Source organism: Eulemur rufifrons, chromosome 1, assembly GCF_041146395.1.
Source record: "Eulemur rufifrons isolate Redbay chromosome 1, OSU_ERuf_1, whole genome shotgun sequence".
Taxonomy (NCBI): domain Eukaryota; kingdom Metazoa; phylum Chordata; class Mammalia; order Primates; family Lemuridae; genus Eulemur; species Eulemur rufifrons.
The window spans coordinates 81,159,389-81,180,390 of NC_090983.1; the positions used below are offsets into that span (position 1 = coordinate 81,159,389).

A 21,002-nucleotide genomic window follows, 5' to 3' on the forward strand; every position below is an offset into this window, starting at 1 on the left:
GGCACGTGCCTGTAGTCCCAGCTACTCAGGAGGCTGAGGCAGGAGGGATGCTTGACCCCAGAGTTTGAGGTTGCTATGAGCTCTGATAATGCCACTGCACTCTAGCTGGGGCTACAGAGAGAAAAAAGAAAAGAAAAGAAGAGGGAGAGGAGAGGAGAGGAGAGGAGAGGAGAGGAGGGGAGAGGAGGGGAGAGGAGAGGAGAGGAGGAAAGAAAGCAAAGCAAAGCAAAGCAAAATGATGGCTCTATTTTGTGTCGTGATAAAACAAAATCTGATTGAAACTTCAGATTTTCCATAGTTTCTTCATCACCTATTTCTATGTTTTGAGTTAGCACAAAAGAGATTGAAACTTTAGATTTTTTTGTAGATTTTCATCACCTATTTCCATCTGTCACCAAATCCTGTCATTTCTTCTCTTCAAATGTTTGTCAGATTTTCCATTTCTCTTCATTGCAACTACCAGCTCAGCACTGACTCAGCAGGAGGACCTCAGTAAATATTATTGACTTCTTAATTTTGAGTTCCCAAAACAAGATTTACATTTGAGTCCACAAAACAAATGTTTGACAAATGTAACATTATGTAAATATTATTTCCTATATACCTTCACTTCTTAAAACCATTTCTTAATTATTGACTAAGTCACATGGATAAATATTTTTTCCATGTTCATAGTTAAAAATAGACACATCTATTTAAATGTTAAGTTTTATTTTCAGGAAATATTTATTACTGCTTGGAAATATTAGTGATATATGTCTCCCTATACTTTGTCCACATGTTTTTGGACTTAAATTCAAAGGAGAAAAAAGTTTAAAAATGAGGAGCCTTATTAAATTATTCAAACATTGATTTCCAAGTAATATTACATAAAGATTTAAGTGTTAAAATTCATGTCATAGGAATAAAGTATAGCATTTTAATATTCTGTTTGAAGTTAAAACAGGGCAGGTAGTATTGCCAAGGGAAAAGGCGAACCATAATGGAGTAAATTAGCTGAATCCAAGATATAAATGTGCCTTGGAAAGTGGGCATGAAACCTGTTTTTGAACAATGGAAACCTGAAGTCTTTTAAAGTGTAGCCAAACGCAAAATAGGAACCATAGGTGAGTGTAGTTTAGCTGAAAAGAATCAGTTTCTACCCTCCATTGTCTTTTGTTTACTTTTTTTTTTTTTTTTGGTTAGGCATCACTTCTTTTTTGAAAAATTGAAATGTAATAATTTTCTTTATGCTAAAAATCCATCTTCTACTAACAGCAACAACAACAACAAAATGATGTATAGGAAGTCACACTATCACACTGAAAAATTTGGTTAAGCTCCGTTGGTACATATGTCTAAGTGAAACAAAAATACCATGATTTTTTTTTTTTTCTTTTAGCACCAGGATGTATATTGCCCCTCTTAATTCAGCTTTATATTTTTGTGACTAAATAACATGCTGACAAGTTTTTCAGTCCATGGCAAAGATTCAGACTGATGTGGGATCTTAGTGTTCTCCAAGTACATATTTTCAAATGGTCTTGGATTAATTATGTATATACTTTTGCAACATGCTCAAGGTACAGAAGGTCTTGGCTGACAGTTTAATATCTGTGGGGATAGCAAGAGCATAGTGTAGTTTAATACTGTCTCTTAGAGTACATTTTGCATCTTAAGGCAAGGCAACACATATGAAAAATAAATGGAATAAATTTGATTTATGAGAGAAATAATGTTGGGTTAGATAGGTTACAGGTCATGAAACAAATTAAATATTTATTTATAATATTTTGAGAATCCTAAATCAACTCATGAGCTCTAGGAGTCTAGGCTCTAGATGGCTAGATGTTAAATATTTGGAAAATCTGTAGTTATGGGGAAACATCGAATATTATATATTGAATCTGCCAAAAATGCATAAAATATGGATCATTCACTCAAGAAAATCATAAACATGTGAATGACAAGTTGATATCATAAATATATTTCTGTATTTGTATATATATCTATTTAAATAAGCAAATGGGCAATGAGGAAGGGCATAAGTACATGTATAAAATAAGAAATTATAATATAGTGTGGTAAGCATAATGTGCTATGGGATTATAGATGCCAAAGCAATTTTTCTTTTTGAAGAATTTTCTTCCATATGTCTCCAGTGTGTGCTTTCCATTCACATAATATTTGTTCTATGTAATTATTCAATATTGCAATGTAGTGAGTCAAGAAGGAATCAAATGTATACTTAAGAATAACAGACTCAGATAGAGACCTGAAGAACAAATTTTAATTTAAAAGTATTTTTTTAAGCTTAAACATAAAGAAAGACCAACCCCAATGGCCTATAGCTTTATTTTTGGCTTAAAAGAAAAATTCATTTCTGAAGTTGTTTATAGGAATGGCAGCTTTTCTCACCACAGCACTTCAACATTTTGCTTGTTGAAGTTCCTACTTTCATGACTTACAGAGACTTACAACGAGCAAGTTTTAAGCGTTTCTGTTAGCATTTTTCTCAGGTACTACTTTATTTACTCATTTGCTTCTGCCATTAAATAGTGAGCTTCATGAGGGTTCCTAAGTTCAATTGCATCATTAGCTCCTAAGACCTAATAGTTACCTAATTAAATATTTGTTGAATAAGTACCTGAGTGCAACAAAGGAATAAATTTGAGACTCAACTGCAAAACCAAATCCAAAAACAAGAACAAAAAAATTGAAAAGTTCAGTAGTGTTTAAGGGTATACTGGTCCTTTATTCTCTTCCTTTTAGTAGTGTTTTGTTATCTGTGATTGAGGGTGTTTTTTTTTTTTAAATATTATAGGATTTATTCTTTAAATATTCTTTAAGCGATAGTAACATATTTATGACTTGAAAAGTGATTTGGGGTTGGCCTGTAATAATATTTCTCAAAACAAAACTGTACACAAGTGAAGAAAAAGAAAACGTGAAGAAGGTATCACAGGAATAGAGACGGTTCTACATTCCATTTTATTACTCATAGGGGATGAAGAATGGCAATTCATACACTCATGAAATGTATTCAAACTTTTACAATATTATATTATTTTACTTAATCTCTGAAGATGAAGACATGGACATGTTGATCTAAAAGGTATTCAGTTACTATGAATATTGAGTGATTCTAGATAATCTTCTAAGAAGTTGAAAATTACAAGCAGATTTTGTCAAATGAAAAGCTCATGCTCATGTAAAGGCTAGCTGCTATTGTTAATCTGTAGGGTTTTTGTTTTGCTTTGCTTTTTGTTTTTCTTTCTTTTGCAGTTAGGATAACTCACTGTTGACCTCTACTCTAGGAGAGGACACAATGAAATTCTTGATTTTCTTTTTGAGCAAGGCCAACTGCCCACAAAAAATAATTTCCTCATCTTCACTTTTGTGCCAGAATGGAATTTTTTGGTTATCTCAGGTTTCCTTTAGTATGTCTGACAAAGTGTCTTAATCATGCTCACTTAGGGAAGGCAGAGGAGTAGAAAGAAATGGTGAGTATATTATAAAAATTGCAACCCAAATCTCACCTCCAGGGAAAGAGTATAGCAGTCAAAAAGGAGAATTTTAAATTCAAAGAAAACGACTGATTCGAATTAGTTTTGCTTTTCACTGTTATTCATATATCTAAAGTATAATATTAAATACTGTTTCTCTTTTAGCAACTTTGACATTTATTCTTCTCTTTTTTCCCCACACTTCTTTACCCTTCCTCCTCCAAAATCAGAGCTTTGTTACTAGTGTTAGCTTTGTTTCCCCAAAAAAATTCCTTGAAATTATCCAATAGCATTTATAATAATTTGAATGTATATTTTAAAGCTTGAATATAGCTAATTGTGACAGAAAAAAATTCTCTTTTCTTGACAAGTATACCTGTGTCTAAACTAATTTTGACATTTGCAGAATTGTCATATGATAAATGCAATTAACTTTTAGGGCCCAGTAAGTGTATGCTAGGCCTTTGGGAACTCCAGTGCTACCAAATGGGATCTTTTTACCTATTATCTAAATATCAATAATTAATTGGAAATTTACTTATATGTATTCATTGTTCTTTTTTCCTGCCAAAAATGTAGGTGTCTAATTAAGACAATAGGGATATTTATATTATTATTGTTTCTGATAGTATTGCTATAATTCTTCAAGCCACTTTTTAATGTCTTTTTTTAAATTTTATGTTTTTAAATTCTGTATGTGAAAGCTCATGTAAAGAAAGAACTTTTCAGTTTAGCTTAGCAAATAGTTTATTATTCAAAGAAAATTATTTATATAATATATCATTTGATTTTGACAGTTTTGCAAATTTCTGGATTTGGGAATATATTTTCAGGGCTAGATTTACCAAGCCAATATTCTAAAGTCAGCTTTCTTGACCACATGATATAACACTACAAACATTTAATAAGCACAAAATTTGAGCTCAAATGGAGACAAAGTCAATAGTAATTTCTTCACTGAATGTTAACTTCCATGGGGTCTCAGAAAGCAGTGACAAGTATTTTCATTTCTTCCTATTGCTAAAGACTGCATTTAAATACCAAAAATCCATGTTCATTAACAATATCTCCAGTGCATCTATGTAAATTCTTATCTCAAATTATAAGTTTCTTCCTAGTTTTACAGGGTTATAGAATGTTCTTTCTTTACTTTGGTTTATACTCCCCAAAGAGTATATTCAATTCTTTACTTTCAATTTCAGTTTAAGGAGCAAATAAATCATTCTTTGCTTGACATTAATAAAATGTTACTTAATTTTGATAGGTTTAAAATCTTTTAGTGTTATTAAGTTTTTAAATTATTTAACCATAAAAGTGATTCCCACATAGATTTGGCTTCAGATATTATGATAATTTATCAAATCACTACTTTTTTCATAGAGAAAATATATATAAAATATGGCTTCAAAATAGTTTTGTTTAGAATAATTTTTACATGATTTTATTGACATGCATGTAAGCCTCCTACATGAAAGTATTACAAATTAAAAATGGACAGGGACTACTTGGAGAAATTTGTTTCTCAATATGATGAACTCTTTCATGTTTTGTTTTGTAGTTTTAAATATGGAGATCTCGTTACACTACTTATATCTAGGGAAAAATAACATTTGATATAAGATTATTATATTCTTGTGTTATCTTTCTATTTGGTGGGACAACATATTATAGAGAAAACAGAACAAGCCTGGATTAGTAAAGCCTGAGTATGGTTCTTGGCTTGCCCCTTTTGGGCCATGTGACTGGATCACTAACTTCCTGAACCCTAACTTCCATAACTGTGGGAATTAGGGCTGTGTTCCTAGCTTATTTGGCCTACTCACACAATTTTTTGTAATAATAATATTTTTATGACTCAACACCTTTGAAAGTAGATGAATATTAAGTAAATGATTTATTATACACATTTCCTTCCATATTTGAACTTTGGAGTATGTTAAAAGTAGACAGTAAGAGTCAGATTGAATGAGTAAGTGTATGTCTGTGCTGGCTCCCAAAGTACTCCCTTCATAGTGTGACAAAACTTGCCATTTTAACACAATGACATTTTTCCTTAAAAGTTTAAATGGTGCAATAAATTTTATCTCCTAGTTATTTTATTTTAAATAATATTTTTAATCCAATGAGAGTATACCTTAAAATCTTAAAAATCTTAACTTTAATAAAAGTGTAGATTTTTTTATGCCTTCTTCACCAAAACTATACCAATAAAATATTGATTGGGTTTTCTGCTACAAAGTTTTCTCTCTCTAACTTATAGAGCTTGTAAACATGAATGAAATTATCTTCAGGATTAATATATTTGGGATTCCAGCCATGCCTCTTTTTTGTTTGTTTGTAAAACTCTAATATATTTAAACATATACAGTATTAAAAATCAACTACTATAATAAATCAAAAAAATACGTATAAAGAGAATACCTATATTTTTATGTAGTTTATGTATTGTTTTTCATGGTTAAACAATAATTCCATTGAGTACATCCAAAATATGAATGTAGGACTTTAATTTTTCTACATGCAATCTCACTGACTTTTTCACGTATGTGATAATTCACATCTATGTATTTAAAATATACAGAGACATACACCCTCATTGAATCAATGATTGCCATATTTTTCTAAACTTTAGTCATTGCTGTTGTCTGATACTTACATAAAAACTTCAGTGGACACAACTTCAGATTAAGAGTGGATCATATTTAGTTAAAAGCATGGATTTCTGTATTGTCCTAGAAAGACTGGATTTATTGAATGAATGAGTACAAATAATACATGGATTATACTAGGTTGAAGAATAGCATGTCAGACATGAAATAGCATGTAGAAACAATATTTTGGTAAGAATTTGAATCCATCCTGGTTATTTTTATGGCTGGCTAAATATTTTTGATAATCAAAATTATTTTATTGCAAACAAACACATTTGTGTATGAATTTCTGAAATATATTATTTTTTTCTGTTAATGTGAATGTTACCGCTGTTATCAGTAATGCCTTTTTGTGTATATCTTCATATTACTATAAATCATCAATTTAATTTCAGCCTCTTGTTCTGGACTGAATGGGGACAGATACCCTGCATTGGAAAGGCTCGCTTAGATGGCTCAGAGAAGGTTGTCCTTGTAAGCATGGGAATAGCGTGGCCTAATGGCATCTCCATTGACTATGAGGTCTGTTGGATTTTTAAAACATATTTAAAGTGCATTAACTGACCACTTGCATTAATCCATTTTAGTGTTAACTTATTTTCTTAATAAAATAATGAAAGATAGCTTGTAATATTACTTTTCAATTGATCTTTAGGAAAATAAATTGTACTGGTGTGATGCTCGCGCAGACAAGATAGAGAGAATCGACCTTGAGACTGGAGGGAATCGTGAGATGGTGCTGTCAGGGAACAATGTGGATATGTTTTCAGTTGCAGTCTTTGGGGCTTACATCTACTGGTCTGACAGGTAATTTATTTTTTCATAAGTGTTTCAGTCTCAAAATGTTATTTTAGTGCCAGTTGCTTTACCCTTGTAGGATTAGCCATTTCTTAGCAAGGTCACAAAAAGGATCTCACAAAGCCATGTAATTTCCGCAGAAAAGGCAGGCACTCTTGCTATTCCAGACTCAAGCATTTCAATGTCACAGACTATAGTTATCCGTTATCTTCAGCTTAAATAACTGTCTTGATTTTAATTAGTTGAAGATTGCTGATCATGTACGTTCAACTTTTTGGCAGAGCGCATGCCAACGGGTCTGTCAGAAGGGGCCACAAGAATGATGCCACAGAAACGGTAACCATGAGAACTGGCCTTGGAGTCAACTTGAAGGAGGTTAAAATCTTTAACCGAGTAAGAGAGAAAGGTCAGCACTCTTAAAAAATTATATAATAAATATGTTTTGTGTTATTTTTCTCTCATTTTTTAAAGACATTTGTCAAACTTACGTCAGGGATTCTAATATGAGTCTGAAACCTCAAAACCTTATCTTTGTTTGTATCTAATTTCTTATAAAAATTATATAGTAACCTAATAAAATGAATATGTAATAGTTCATACCTAAGTATATTTGCCTAGGACCTGCACATGCCTAGGCCTGTCTTGAATATAGGTTTTGGCTAGGTAACATAGAAAAACTTCATAAATGTACTGTTCTGACAAAAAATTAAAAGCACAATTAAGACATTAGATAGTAAAAAGCAGTTGAAACTTCTGTTTTGGATTATATTTTAATATATAAAGTGATTATGGCCCCAAAAGGTGATGTTAGTGTAAAATATTTCTGAAGTCATCACTTTCTTAAAAATGTACATTTTGAAACTGAAAAAACAATGATTTGAGTATTCCTTTAAAAAAATTTTTACCTCCATTAAAATTAATTGTAACTAATATTTTTTTTAAATCAAAGGAAGTTATAATAACTTTGGAGATGATAATAATGGATTCATAGAAGAAAATTAGCCTGATGAAGAAACCTTAATTTCACATTCGTTATATTTCACTCAAAATTGGAGTCAAAACTTATGCCTAATGTATTTAGTAGGTTAGGAACATTGTAGCCACAAATTTCTTTGATACTTTACATACCTCATAGACACAGAGTTTAAAACAGTGCATTATTTTTGGTGAATTCAGTTCATGTTTTGAAAGAATCATTTACTATTTTTTATCAAAGATTATAATATATAAAACTTATTGTAATATTAGTATTGAATTTCAAAAAATATTTGTAAGTTACCTGGCTCATTGGGGGAAAATTTTATTGCTTTATTTGAATAGTGAAGTAAGCAAAAAAATAAGATTTTTCCAATAAAAAATTCAAGATTTTAAACTACTGTGATATTTTATTGAACAATCTGAAAATTAAGAATAAAAAGATGGAATATTCAACATTAATTTTTTATTATTTCTATAAGGAGAACTTTATTTGAAAAACAAAAGAAAAACATAAATGTGTATGTGGGGTTTCTTTTCTACCTTAGGGACCAATGTTTGTGCCAAGGACAATGGTGGCTGTAAGCAACTCTGCCTTTATCGAGGAAATTCCAGGAGAACTTGTGCTTGTGCCCATGGATATTTGGCAGAGGATGGAGTTACTTGCCTAAGGCATGAAGGTTATTTGCTATATTCAGGGAGAACAATATTAAAAAGTATACATCTTTCTGATGAAACCAATTTAAATTCCCCAATAAGGCCATATGAGAATCCACATTATTTCAAGAATGTCATAGCCTTGGCTTTTGACTATAATCAAAGAAGAAAAGGTACCAACCGAATCTTTTACAGTGACGCACACTTTGGAAATATACAGCTTATTAAAGATAACTGGGAAGACAGACAAGTAATTGTTGAAAGTAAGTACAACTATTTAATTTTAAATAGTTTAGTGGAAATGAGTATCATTTGGATTCCCAGAGAAATAATAGTGGTAATTGCATGTAGCAATTATATTTTCCTGGAGTTTATATTCAAGAATGAATGTGATTATATCATTCGACCCCCTCCCCAAATGTGAAAGAAGCAATTAACTACTATCATATATAGCATCGTGTATTATGATTATTAGCTTCTAATCATAGAACTTTCAATATGTTTCATCATAATGTTTCTTACAAATAAGTGGATTAAAATTCATAGAAAATAATTTTTCAGTATGAAACTATTCTAATTGATTTTTTCCCAGTGGGTGAAATTATTTCTTTAAGAATATCTGCCTTATATTCAGTTAATCATATTTTCTCAAGAAAATGTCAGAGATTTTTTGCTTATATATATATTTTATATATAGATATATATATATAAGTATAGCAGTCTTGGATGAGAAAAGTGTAGAAATGATCTAATGTCTTAATATTTTATGGAACATAATTATTCAAGAATAATATTTAGTGTGGATTATCTACATAATTCAGAGAAACCTCTGTCCTGTCATATAACTTTTACAAGGACCATCTTCTTATTCCTTGCACAACTTCTATCTCTATGTGATTTCCATATATTCCCCACTTCTCCAATTTCACTATACTGAGATCAATAATTTCTTTTGCTTTTTAAATTGCAAAATAATATATAAATTTATTATAAAGTGTTCAAATAATGGAGATTTAAATATGCAATTCTTGCTTCATCAATGCAACCATTGATTCCATTTACTTACTTACAACTAACAGTTGTCATACCTCCAGATTTTTGTTGATTTACAAATGTGTATGATTTTTAACAACAAAAGTAGAATGATACTAAATATATTATTCAGCTAACTGCTTTTTTTCACTTACAATATATACTGTAAAGCTTTTATTTTAGTACATAAGGCTCCATCTTATTCTTTTGAAAGCCTGTACCTAATCTTATACTAAGAGTAAGCTAATTTATTTAATCATTTTATTTTAATGAAAATTTAGATTTGAATAACTAAACTATAGTTAGTCAAGCGTAGGTGTGTGCAGACATTTTCTAAAGAATGAATACAATAACTCTGTCACTTCAAGGAAAATGACCTATAGTATTTGTTGCAAATGATAAAAATCCAGCTCTCGAGTGAAAATTAGAGTATTTTCTTTGCGTCTACCACAGTAAACTTGACAGCTTCCCGATACTTAAAGGCTTTTCTGATAAGATGAGTGGTGATATTAACTCTTGTGATTTTGGGGTATCACACAATGAAATGTGTCAAAATTTGGAAGATATGCATATGTCAGGAAACCAGTATTTTCCAAGTGACATGGTAAAATCATGCATGAGTAAATGATCCATTCAAAGTACAAGATAGATCAATGAATTTTAATGCAATAGAGTATGAAAAGTTCATCACTATGGTTTTAGATTTTACACTGCAACTAATCTTTAAGTCACTATTATTGGTCATGTGTTTGTGTAGTGTGGTAGAAGAACATCCAGAGTTTTCTGAAAAGGCTATTAAAATACTCTTCCTTTTCCAACTTCATAGCTATGTGAGGCTGGATTTTCTTCATATACTTCAACCAAAGCAACACAGCAGACAGGATGAAGAGGCAGATATGAGACCAAGCTACACATTAAGTAAATTTGTAGAATTATAACACAACACTCTTTTTATTATTTTTGAAAATATAGTTACTTGTCTTAGAAAGTGCTATTTAACACACAGTTCATTACTGTAACTTTTAAAGAAATTCATAAATATTTACAACAAATTTTTCCATTTAAAATTTTAATATGGTAAATAACATATTAGACAGAACCCACATACACAAACTCTCTCTGGAGTCTTTAGTAATGACTAAGGGTGTAAGGATCCTCAGATAACAAAGATTGCAAACTACTCTTCTAAAGACTCAGAAAATTTTTAGTACAAATACAGGGAAAAAAAGGGGCAAAGAGTCATTTGGTATGATTAAAATACAGCTTGTATGGCATGAGTTGGTATGAGATGAAGCTAAAGTAGTAGTGAAGGGTCTGATATGGAAGGACTTGATCTGCCAAAATAAGGAGATTTAAAAAAAAAACAAACAGTTTTAAGTATATAACTCAATGTTTTTTGATATATGACATAATTTTTACAATTGGGATAATATATATGTATATACAAATAGCAAAATTTGTGTTTTTAACTATTTTTAAATGTATAATTCAGTGGCATTAATTACATTCAGTGTTGTGCAACCATCACCACTATCTATTTCTGAAACTTTTTCATCATTTCAAACAGAATCTCTGATTAAAGCAGTAACTCCCCATTTCTCCCACCTTCCCCCCACACCCCCCAAAACCTCTAATCTACTTTCTGTCTCTATGAATTTGCTAATTTTAGATATTTTATATAAATGGAATTATAAAGTATTTGTCCTTTGTCTGGCTTATTTCACTTAGTATAATGTTTTTGAGATGCATCTATACTGTAACATATACTGAAACTTCATTTCTTTTTATGGCTGAATAATATTCAGCCATAACAAATGTGTATGTACACATTTCATCTTGTTTATACAATCATCTGTTCATGGACACTTGAGTTGTTTTCACTATTTGTCTATTGTGAATAATTATGCAGTAAACACTGATGTACAAATATCCAAGATAAGTAGTTTTAATTTTATTCAGTAGATGAAAAAAGCAAAAGTGTTGTAATGAAGATTTATACATATATATATGATATATATATATATATAAATGGGAATTATGGTTTATGAAGATCACTTTATGATACGTTTGATGAAGTGTGAGGGCCATGTCTGAAGGCAGAGATGCCCTAGGAGGTTTTGCAATATTTTAGATCCTGTTTCAACAGTGGTGAATTAAACTGAAAACACATTAGTCAAAGTATATACAAGCAAACCCATCCAAAATCAAAGCAAGTAAAATAAGTAACATTTTAATGACTGTAGATACTCACTCACATATGTAGGGAAGAAGTGAAACATCATGTCTAGGAATTTGAAATCAGTTAAGCTGGAATTCAAATCCCAGTTTGCTGTTTATTTCCTATGTGCTAAGTGTCAGTTTCCTCACCTACAAAATGAAAAATCAACCCATAATTTTTTGTGTGAATATTTTATGAGAAATTGTATACAAAGAACATATAAATAAGCATATTTTTAATTTAAAACTTTATATGACTGTTTTAGTGATATATTTGTGGATCATTTAGAATAATTATCTTTGTCCTAAATTATTTTTAGCATGTACATTAGAGTAGTTAAACAATCAGAAATAATTACAATAATTATAGATATAAGGTAGTGTATTGAAGTCAGATTGGAATTTAAAAATTAATTAAGATGAGTCTGCATTGTTAATTTACATGAACCTTTCTAAATATTCTCCTTACCACTCCCCACCCCAAGCTGGAAGTTGCTATTTGTTTAACCATTGTAATCCTTCCTTGAAGCTTTGTAAGAGAATTTATAGTTTGACTTGCTAGAACAAAACAGAAAAATAAGCAAAACAAACAAACAAAAAAACTCCAAAACAAAAAACAGAGTTACTAGCATGTATAAATAAATGCAAGTAAGATGTAAAATATGTTTCTGTCTTGGTATTCAATTTTATTAAATCTGGAACAATATATTTCCTTTTGTTACATCTTTAACCAGTGACCCAAAAGTAAATTCCTGGGAATTTAAGTATTTAAAAATATCAAAGAGCTCTAAATACTTTTACAAATCAGACTCAAACTTAGATCTTTCATATAACTGAATATGGGAAAGGACAGGATGAAGGCTCTGTCCTTTAACTTCCCAATTTATATAGACTGAATTTTTTGCCTTGATGTTTAAAAAATTAAGATGACAGGAGCCATTAAATACAATTCAATATTTATTAAGTGCTCACAGTGTGCCACAGATTATTAGGTGTGGGTAAAGAGGATGAAAATTCCTTTCTAGCCTCCAGGAATGCACAGGATGGAAAGAGGAAAATACCATGGTTCACTTTTTCTATGAAAAGTGTCAAGACCTCTGGCCAAGGTTGTTGAAAAATGTATGCTTTAAGGCCATCTCTGTCTTTAAAAACATAGCAGCAATTGATAAATATATTTTAAAAATTAAAATTAAATAGAGATTGCTAATCTCTAAAAATAAGATAGAATTTTCCTTGAGTAATAAACAGAAGAGAAAAACAAAGCAGTGAAAATAAATGGCTGAAACATCAGATTTATGAGACTCCAGGCTCTGGATCCCACAGAGAGAAAAGGTCTAAAAATGAGCTTTCTTAAATCAAGACTGGGGTCAGGCTGCCTCACAGGGAAGCAAGGCTGAAATTAAGCTGTGCCATCTTCTGCTAGGTCAGAGACTTGGAGGAAGCTACTAACCCTAGAAGTTCAGAGACCACAGAAACAGCCTTGGACCACCTCTGTCTCAATCCTTTGCAAGCTTATCACTCTGCAAGTTCTCACATGCCCTTTCAGGTTAAAAGTTACATGAAAGCAACTGCAGAACCACCAGACAAAGAGGAGTGAGTGCTGAAAGAGAGGTTAAAAATAAACTCCTTTAGACCCTGCAAATTTCATTTCCTCAACACATGGATTCTTAAGAAAGACTGCTTTAAAAACCCCACCAGTCAGATGAATGGAAATGAAAATAATAGAACAATCTAAAGGAAGGGTTTTTATTTTTTTGTTGTTGTTCAACAAAGAAGAAAAAGAAGAAACACCTATAAAAAGAAAAAGAAATTGTGACAACAAAGATGCCAAAATTATATAAGTAAAACAATTTAATTAAAATGAAAACAACTGAATATTTTGGAAATGAAAAATATGGTAACTATAATCAAAATTAAAAAGAAATCTCAATTGATAGAATAAAGTTTATGTTGGACTAGTCAAAGTAAAAATGCTCAAATAAGATGCCAATTCATTAATAAGGAATTAATTAATAAATTAGAGATAGTAAGAAACACACACAAAAAATGAGAACAGTTGTGAAACTTGTAGTTTAAACTAATAGGTTCGATGTTATTTTAGCTAATATAAATGTTGACAAATGTAAAGCAGAGAAAGGACAGAAAACAAGCTTTCAAAGTGATAATGGCAGAGAGTTAGCAGAAATGCAGACAGGAATGTCGCCTTAGTTTAAAAATGCACTCTAAGTGTTGAGAAAAATAATAAAATTAAGTCAGTGGTCATAGTAAAAGTGCAGAGTATCATGAAAAAGGGAAAATCTTAAGATGTTACCGGAAACACTAGACCGATACTTACAGAGAAAGGACAACAGGATTTAAACAGACTGCTCATTGGCAACAAGAATATTGTCTTCAGATTACTAAGGAAAAACATAATTCTATTGCTGATTGAATTATTATTCAAAATGAGGGGAAACAATGATTGTTTCAGAAATGGAAAGTCAGTAACAGTGAATCTATATATTCTCAGTGGAGAAAGATATCTTAAAATAATGGTTTCAAACTTGATTATAATCCATGTTAAGAAATACATTTTGCAGTTTAAAATGTAACTGAGTGTATATGTTTCAGTTTTACAAAACGATATTCTTATTCTGTAGAATGCATTTTGATGTTTTGTTTTAGCCAATAACACACAAGGATTTTTTATAAAAGCAAATATTACTTAATATTAATTCAATGGTGTCCGTGCATTCCAAGACCAATTAAGAAATGTGATTTTAAAAAGCTACTCTTAAACTAGTAATAAAAATAAAGAATGCACAAGACTTTAATGTAGAAAATTACATAATGTTTGTAAAGGACATGAAAGATGATCTTTAATAAAGGGAGAAATGTCATTTTCATGATTTAAAAAACTCAATTTCCATAGCTATGGAAACTTGCCCCAAGTTATCTGTAAATTTAATTTAATTCAAAATGCTAAAATGATTTTTTCATGGATTTCACATGCTGATAGTAAAATTAACATGGAAGAGCAAAATAGTAACAATGGCCAAGGTAGTTTTGAAGAAATATGAATTTGTAGTCTCTCCTTGACAAATGCCTTTAGCATAAAAAAAGCCAAAGTAATTAAAACAGTGTAATATTACCAAAATAACAGTTAAATGAAACAGAACCAAGGGCTCAGAAGCAGATTCATACATATATAACTTGTATGTAAATTTGACACACATTACTAAATTGGCATTACAAATAAGTAGAAAAATAATGAACTACATTTAATGAATTATGCTAGAACAATTTGTATGCAAGAAATAAAAAAATTCTATCTCCCTCAAATTATACTCAAAAATAAATTCCAAGTATATTAATGATGTAAATGTGATATGATTTTTTAATATCAAGTAAAATGTAGAATATTTTTATGAACTCAGAGTAAGAACAAATTCCATAAATTACACACAAAAACACATCAAAAATGTAAGTTTGATATATATCTACTTCACTGAAATTAAAATCTCTTTGCAACAGAGGCTATGCAGAAACTTAAAAGGCAAAACAAAATACTAAGATATTTGTAATCTTTAAAAGAAACAAAGGATTACAAGTAGAGTTTATACTGTACCACTAAAAAGACTAAGAAAAATATGGGAAAGTTATGTTGAGACAAATTTTAGAAAAGAAAACATAATCATATTAAAGTATATTCAACCTCACCAATCATCAAGAAAATTCACAATGTCACAATGAGATTTTCCATCTGTATTTTGGCAAAAATTTTAAAATTTTCATAATGTGGAGAAACTCAAACTTTTATATGCTATTGATGGGAACAACAATTTTGTACAATGTCTTTGAAGAAACATTTGTAATATTTTTAAATTTTGGAATGGTACATATACTTTCATCTAACAATTCCCACTTTTAGAGTAAACTTATATAATTCTACTTTTAGAGAAAACAATGATATATTGTACAATAGTTAACAAAAAACTAGTACTACATCTATTTATATAATTATCTTAAACATAATTTGATTAAAACAAAATAATACAACACACCAAAAATGTCAAATGATGTTACATTTGATATGATATATAATATTGAAATATATGGGCAATAATACTACCTATTGTTTTTGGATAGAAACATTTTGATATTTTTAAAAATTAATAATACTTTTTGATAACTATGCAATAGTTATGTGAGATTTGAGATGTTACATTTAGAATAGAAGGCAACTCCGTACTATTTTTGAAAATTTTCTGTAAGCCTAAAATTAGTTCAAAATAAAAAGTCTAAATAAAAATTAAAAACATTAAAAAAATCATACAACATCAACGTCTTGCTTTCTCTGGGAAATAACAAAGAGAAATGGTATTGACAGAACTATATATTTGCATCCATACATACGATGTTCTTAAAAATCTGAAGCATTTATAGGAAAATGGTAAGGTTTGTTAAGTCATTATGTTATCTCCTCTACTATTCTGTAAATCTAAAGTATTTCATAGAGTAAACATAAATAAATAACTTTAAATATGATCATTTGCAAATATTAAGATAGATACAAATAATTTCATTGATCAAATCTTACATACATGCCTGTTGAAAGTTTAAATCGCATTACAATGCGATTAACAATGCATGTTGAATGATATGATAATTGCCTCCTATATGCATTTCATTTTTCTGGTTTATAGAGATTGATCTTTTGTCTCATCTCCAGCTTGATACTGTCAACATATTAAAATGATATATAATTTCCATGTTTGTATATTAGAATCCAAACTTATAAATGATGGTTTCATAATACATTTAGATTATTTTTTTCAAGACTCCTAGTAGCAATATACCTAACTTTGAAGTTATAATTACACTTCACTGGAAATGTCTTTTTCTTTTTCTTTAAAAGGCCTAGTTCCGTATTCTTTTAGGAGTGTTTAAAAGCACTTTTGGTTATGGTAATTTTTCTTTTTGCACTTACAAAGGTAAAAAAGTCAGTTTTTAAAATCATTTATTTTTAATTTGTAGAATGCAGACATTTGTTCTCAAAATGGAAGAATTTTAGCTGTCCAAGTTTTCATATTTCACAAAATAAAGATACATTCAGTTATCTACATTGCTTAGTTAAAGCAAATTTAAGATTACCTGTTTAGATCATTGCAACTATTGGAAAGGTATAATGGAGCATTGTATTATTAGATATTGAAATTACAAAAATAGGAAAAGGGTAATAATAAAGGATAGAAGTTGTGCATAGGGAGTCAACAAGTTGGAAGTCATGGGGTTATTTTTATGGTTCAAAGGAAGAGAAAGGGTTACATGATCATTGATTATGGAGAGCAGAACCTGGAGTTGAGTCATTACAGCAAAGGAAAAGAGAACATGATATCTTCCCCTCATGAAGTAGCAAGCTATAAATTATATTCAATATGGCTTATATGAATTCAAAACTTCCTAAGATATTGGAGTGTATCCCAGAAGATGGCCAAAGACAGATGTAGGGGAGGAAAAACTTTTCTTCTGGGCTCTTAACCTCTGTGGCTGGGATCTGTAAATTAAACTGACAAAACACAGGTTAACACAAAAAAAGGCATACGACTTTTATCTGATATTAATTTTTACATGTACACAAAATCCTTCATAGAAAAGAAGTGAAGACCTAAAGAGGTGATTAGAGCTGGTGGTGGGGAGGGAGTGGTGTATACCTTTTTACAAAGCATGATAAATTGTGGACATGTCACTAGACAAAGGAAAGGGATTTGCGCCTCTAGGGGATATAAATTGTGGAAAGATAAATATATGGAGTAAATTAATGGAATATAATGATTATTTAGTAAAGTTTTATTTATGTGGACTCATCTTGGTGCTATCTCCATTTCATGTGATAAAGTTGTATTTCCTGTCTGAGAGAAGGGAACACCTTCAGGAAGGGAAATTTGTGCCCTGTTTTTAGGTATACGAGTGAGGGTAGAAAGCTGTGTCTGTTATCTCTTAATTGCCTTCAGCTCAGAATAATCTCTATGCCAATGTGGTACATTTTGGGTGGCACATTCTGCTCCTCTTCACAGGCACGGTTGATTGCTCTAGATAAAGTCTCTTATGCCATATCAGTCAAGACCAGATCCTTAGATAACAATGGTATACATGAATAGGAGACATTGAAACCATGGGTAAAGACTACTTAATATGAGGAAGTAGAGAAATTCATTGGGAGCATTGTGCTAGAGACAGGGAAAAAAAAAAAAGAACTCTTAGTCATATGTTGAACAGTATACTAAAGTTGTACAAATCAGTGTGAGTTATGAGACAGGTCTTGGAAGCAGAAAATTGACAAAGAAGACTAAGATTCTTCAGTGGTTAGCATAAATAAAAAAAATACAATAATAAAAAAAGATTATTCACGGACTCAAAACTGCCAAATTCTTAATATATGTGTCAGAATAGCTGACAGTAATAGAAAGAGTAAAAGGCAATGTGGGGAAATACTAGGAATTCTTATGTTGCAAATTACAGCCATAAGGAGACAGGAAGCTGAAAAGTTTTCTGCACTGATGTTTAGGCTCCGGACACTGCCCCACAGTGGTTTAAAACTACTGTTTATTTATCCTACTATATTGTGAGTTGGCCAGGTGGTTCTTCTAGTCTGTGTCAGCTCTTCAAATTTCTGTGGCCAGCTGGTGGGTCAGATGGTGGCTGGATGATCAAGGATGGTCTCTCTCATATGTCTGGCAGTTGGCAGGCTGAGTGCTGGATAACTAGGCCATAAGTCTGTAATTATCCATCAGGCTAGCTTGGGATGGTTTCAGGGTTCCACATGAGAGCTGGCTCCAATATGTGGACATACTTTATAAGGCTCTGCATTCACAAAAGTTACTAATGTCTCATTGGTAAGGGCAAGTCACATGGCCAAGTCCACATTCAAGGGATAGAGAAATAGACTCACCTATTTATCAGAGGAGCCGCAAAGGGAGGTGAAGAATTTATAACTTCCACAATCAACACAGTTGTGTAGGTTATTATTAACCTATCTCCAGAAACTCCAAAATAATATGGTAAAATGTGGACCACCTATGTAAAACTCTCTCTTTTTCTTATCTGTTATATAATGTTTCTTGACAACCAATAGTAGACAATAACACATATCTGGCTTATCCATGAGCTATAAATCAATATATATTTGATGGTGGAGAAATAAAATGAGACAGGAAAGGATTAGTTAGTGGAGAAAAGATATAACAAAACTATAAAAGGGTTAATTGATTTAATGACACTGAATTGATTCTGTCACCTTCAGGAGTATAAGCTTTTACAGATGGAGCTTGAATAATCCTGAATTTTTCTCACAAGTCCATCATGATTAGTTGCTATTAAGTCACTTTAGTTGATCCACATTTCTGTATAAACAAATAATATGACTATTTTTTTTTTTTTGGAGATTTGACGTGAACAAGGTAAGTTGTAAATGACAGTTAAGGAAAAAAATCTGTGATGTAGTGTTTAGAAGTGGCATTTTTCATAGGAAGTAATAAAGGAAAGTATACATATTAGAACTTTCCTTTTGAGAGATTTATGGCAAAAATTCAGCATATGAAATCAATGTACTGTGAATTATAAATAGGTCTCTGAGGGCCTGGATGACGAATTCAAAATTCCTAACAAAACAGTAGAGCACTTGTGGAAATAGGCAAGGACACAAGTGAATTCAAGATTCCTCTTGAAAGATGATTATAATTTGTAGGAGTGAAGTTACCTATTATTGTTTGAAAAGGCATGATATTTCAAATTCATAAACCTACAAAAATGTGCTCAGTTTTTTAGGCTTATATGCAAGAATAAACAAAGTTTACCAGAAATAAAGAAGTGTTATTTACATATTCAATATACTATTCTGAGCTTTTCAGCATATCTTGTTAAAAATGCTGACAGAAATGAGAGAGCGAGAATGTTAAAAGTATTTATACTAAAATATGTGAATATAAGTTTCCCAAGACAGGAATCCATGTATAGGTATTTCCTTATTTGAGTTTTAATTATATTGCTTTAAGAGTGAGATAATTATAACACAATGAAATTATATTCTGAACTTTTTCATAGTTAACCTTATTTCCAACACCTACAATATATCAGCATATGGTTTAGATAGTCATTCTTGAAGAACAGCAGTCTCAAGAGTACTTCATGCCATAATGAAATGAATGCTTTTGGCTATCCAAACCTCACTGACTTTTTTAGGTTTCTACAAAGTGGAATTTGCAATGTGTAGTTCTATTCTTCACTGACGTGTAAAAACATATCAGTGCCATGTTGACAAAGCTAAGTGGTATTCTCCTCCAATTACATCCCATGGTTCCTTTCCATTTCCTTAGGCAATTTAAACCCAATGGTCTTCCTTCTTCTTTCTCTCCCTTCTCATACAATCTTTCTTGATGACTTCATTATTTGTATTGATGCCTTAGTGTACTTCTCAATCTCCCCAACATTTTCATTAACACTTTTGACTCTATTGTTCTCTGTTTTTACTTTCCGCTACAGCTTGAAAATAAGCCTGGGCCTCATCACTCTTTGGCACTGCTCTACCTGAAGTCCTTGAACGTAGCGTTCCTTCTCTCTGAACACATCACATCTGGCCTATTCTATCATATACATTAGGCTGTTTTTTTCTTTACCTGCACCTCATAATTATTATCCTACATTCTCACTTCATTCTTCAATTCTCTGTTGACCACACTCAATTTTTTTTTTTTTAACCAAGCCTGGACCAAAAGATAAGACATTTAATGCTGTTCCTACCAATTTCCTACTATCAAATACTACTCTCTATATTTTCTATTTCTTATTATGCAAATGCAGTTCTCACAGAAATTTCCTTCCTCCCGATGAACATATTTTTTCTCTTAGAGAGCTCAATCATTGTGATAAGAGACCAGTGTGAAATCTCTCTCTACACAGTCACTGAATATTTCCTTTTATATATGTTAATGTCAACTCACAATTAACATATCAAAGTCATTTTCCCAGCAGAAAATAGAAATCTCTGCTATTTTCATTGTTAACAAAATCATTAATTTTCTTCCTAAAAAGTATCCAACCTCGTTATTATACTATTACTATTATCTTAACTCTCTCTGCTCCTATATCTGCTGAGCCATTTATTCACTAAATACTTATTCAGTTTCACTATTATAGGCCAGGTTTTCAT

The 21,002-nt window shown here is 30.9% G+C and overlaps 1 protein-coding gene across 2 annotated transcripts in view; it reads left to right on the top strand.

Moving 5' to 3' along the window:
* Positions 1–21,002, top strand: part of LRP1B (LDL receptor related protein 1B) — a 1,768,615-nt gene that overhangs the window by 1,303,469 nt on the left and 444,144 nt on the right. For both annotated transcript variants that reach the window (XM_069473041.1, XM_069473049.1), the window contains exons 38-41: positions 6,532–6,658; positions 6,792–6,943; positions 7,216–7,340; positions 8,458–8,829. In XM_069473041.1, coding sequence (XP_069329142.1) covers positions 6,532–6,658; positions 6,792–6,943; positions 7,216–7,340; positions 8,458–8,829 — 776 coding nt within the window. The remainder of the gene's footprint in view (positions 1–6,531; positions 6,659–6,791; positions 6,944–7,215; positions 7,341–8,457; positions 8,830–21,002) is intronic.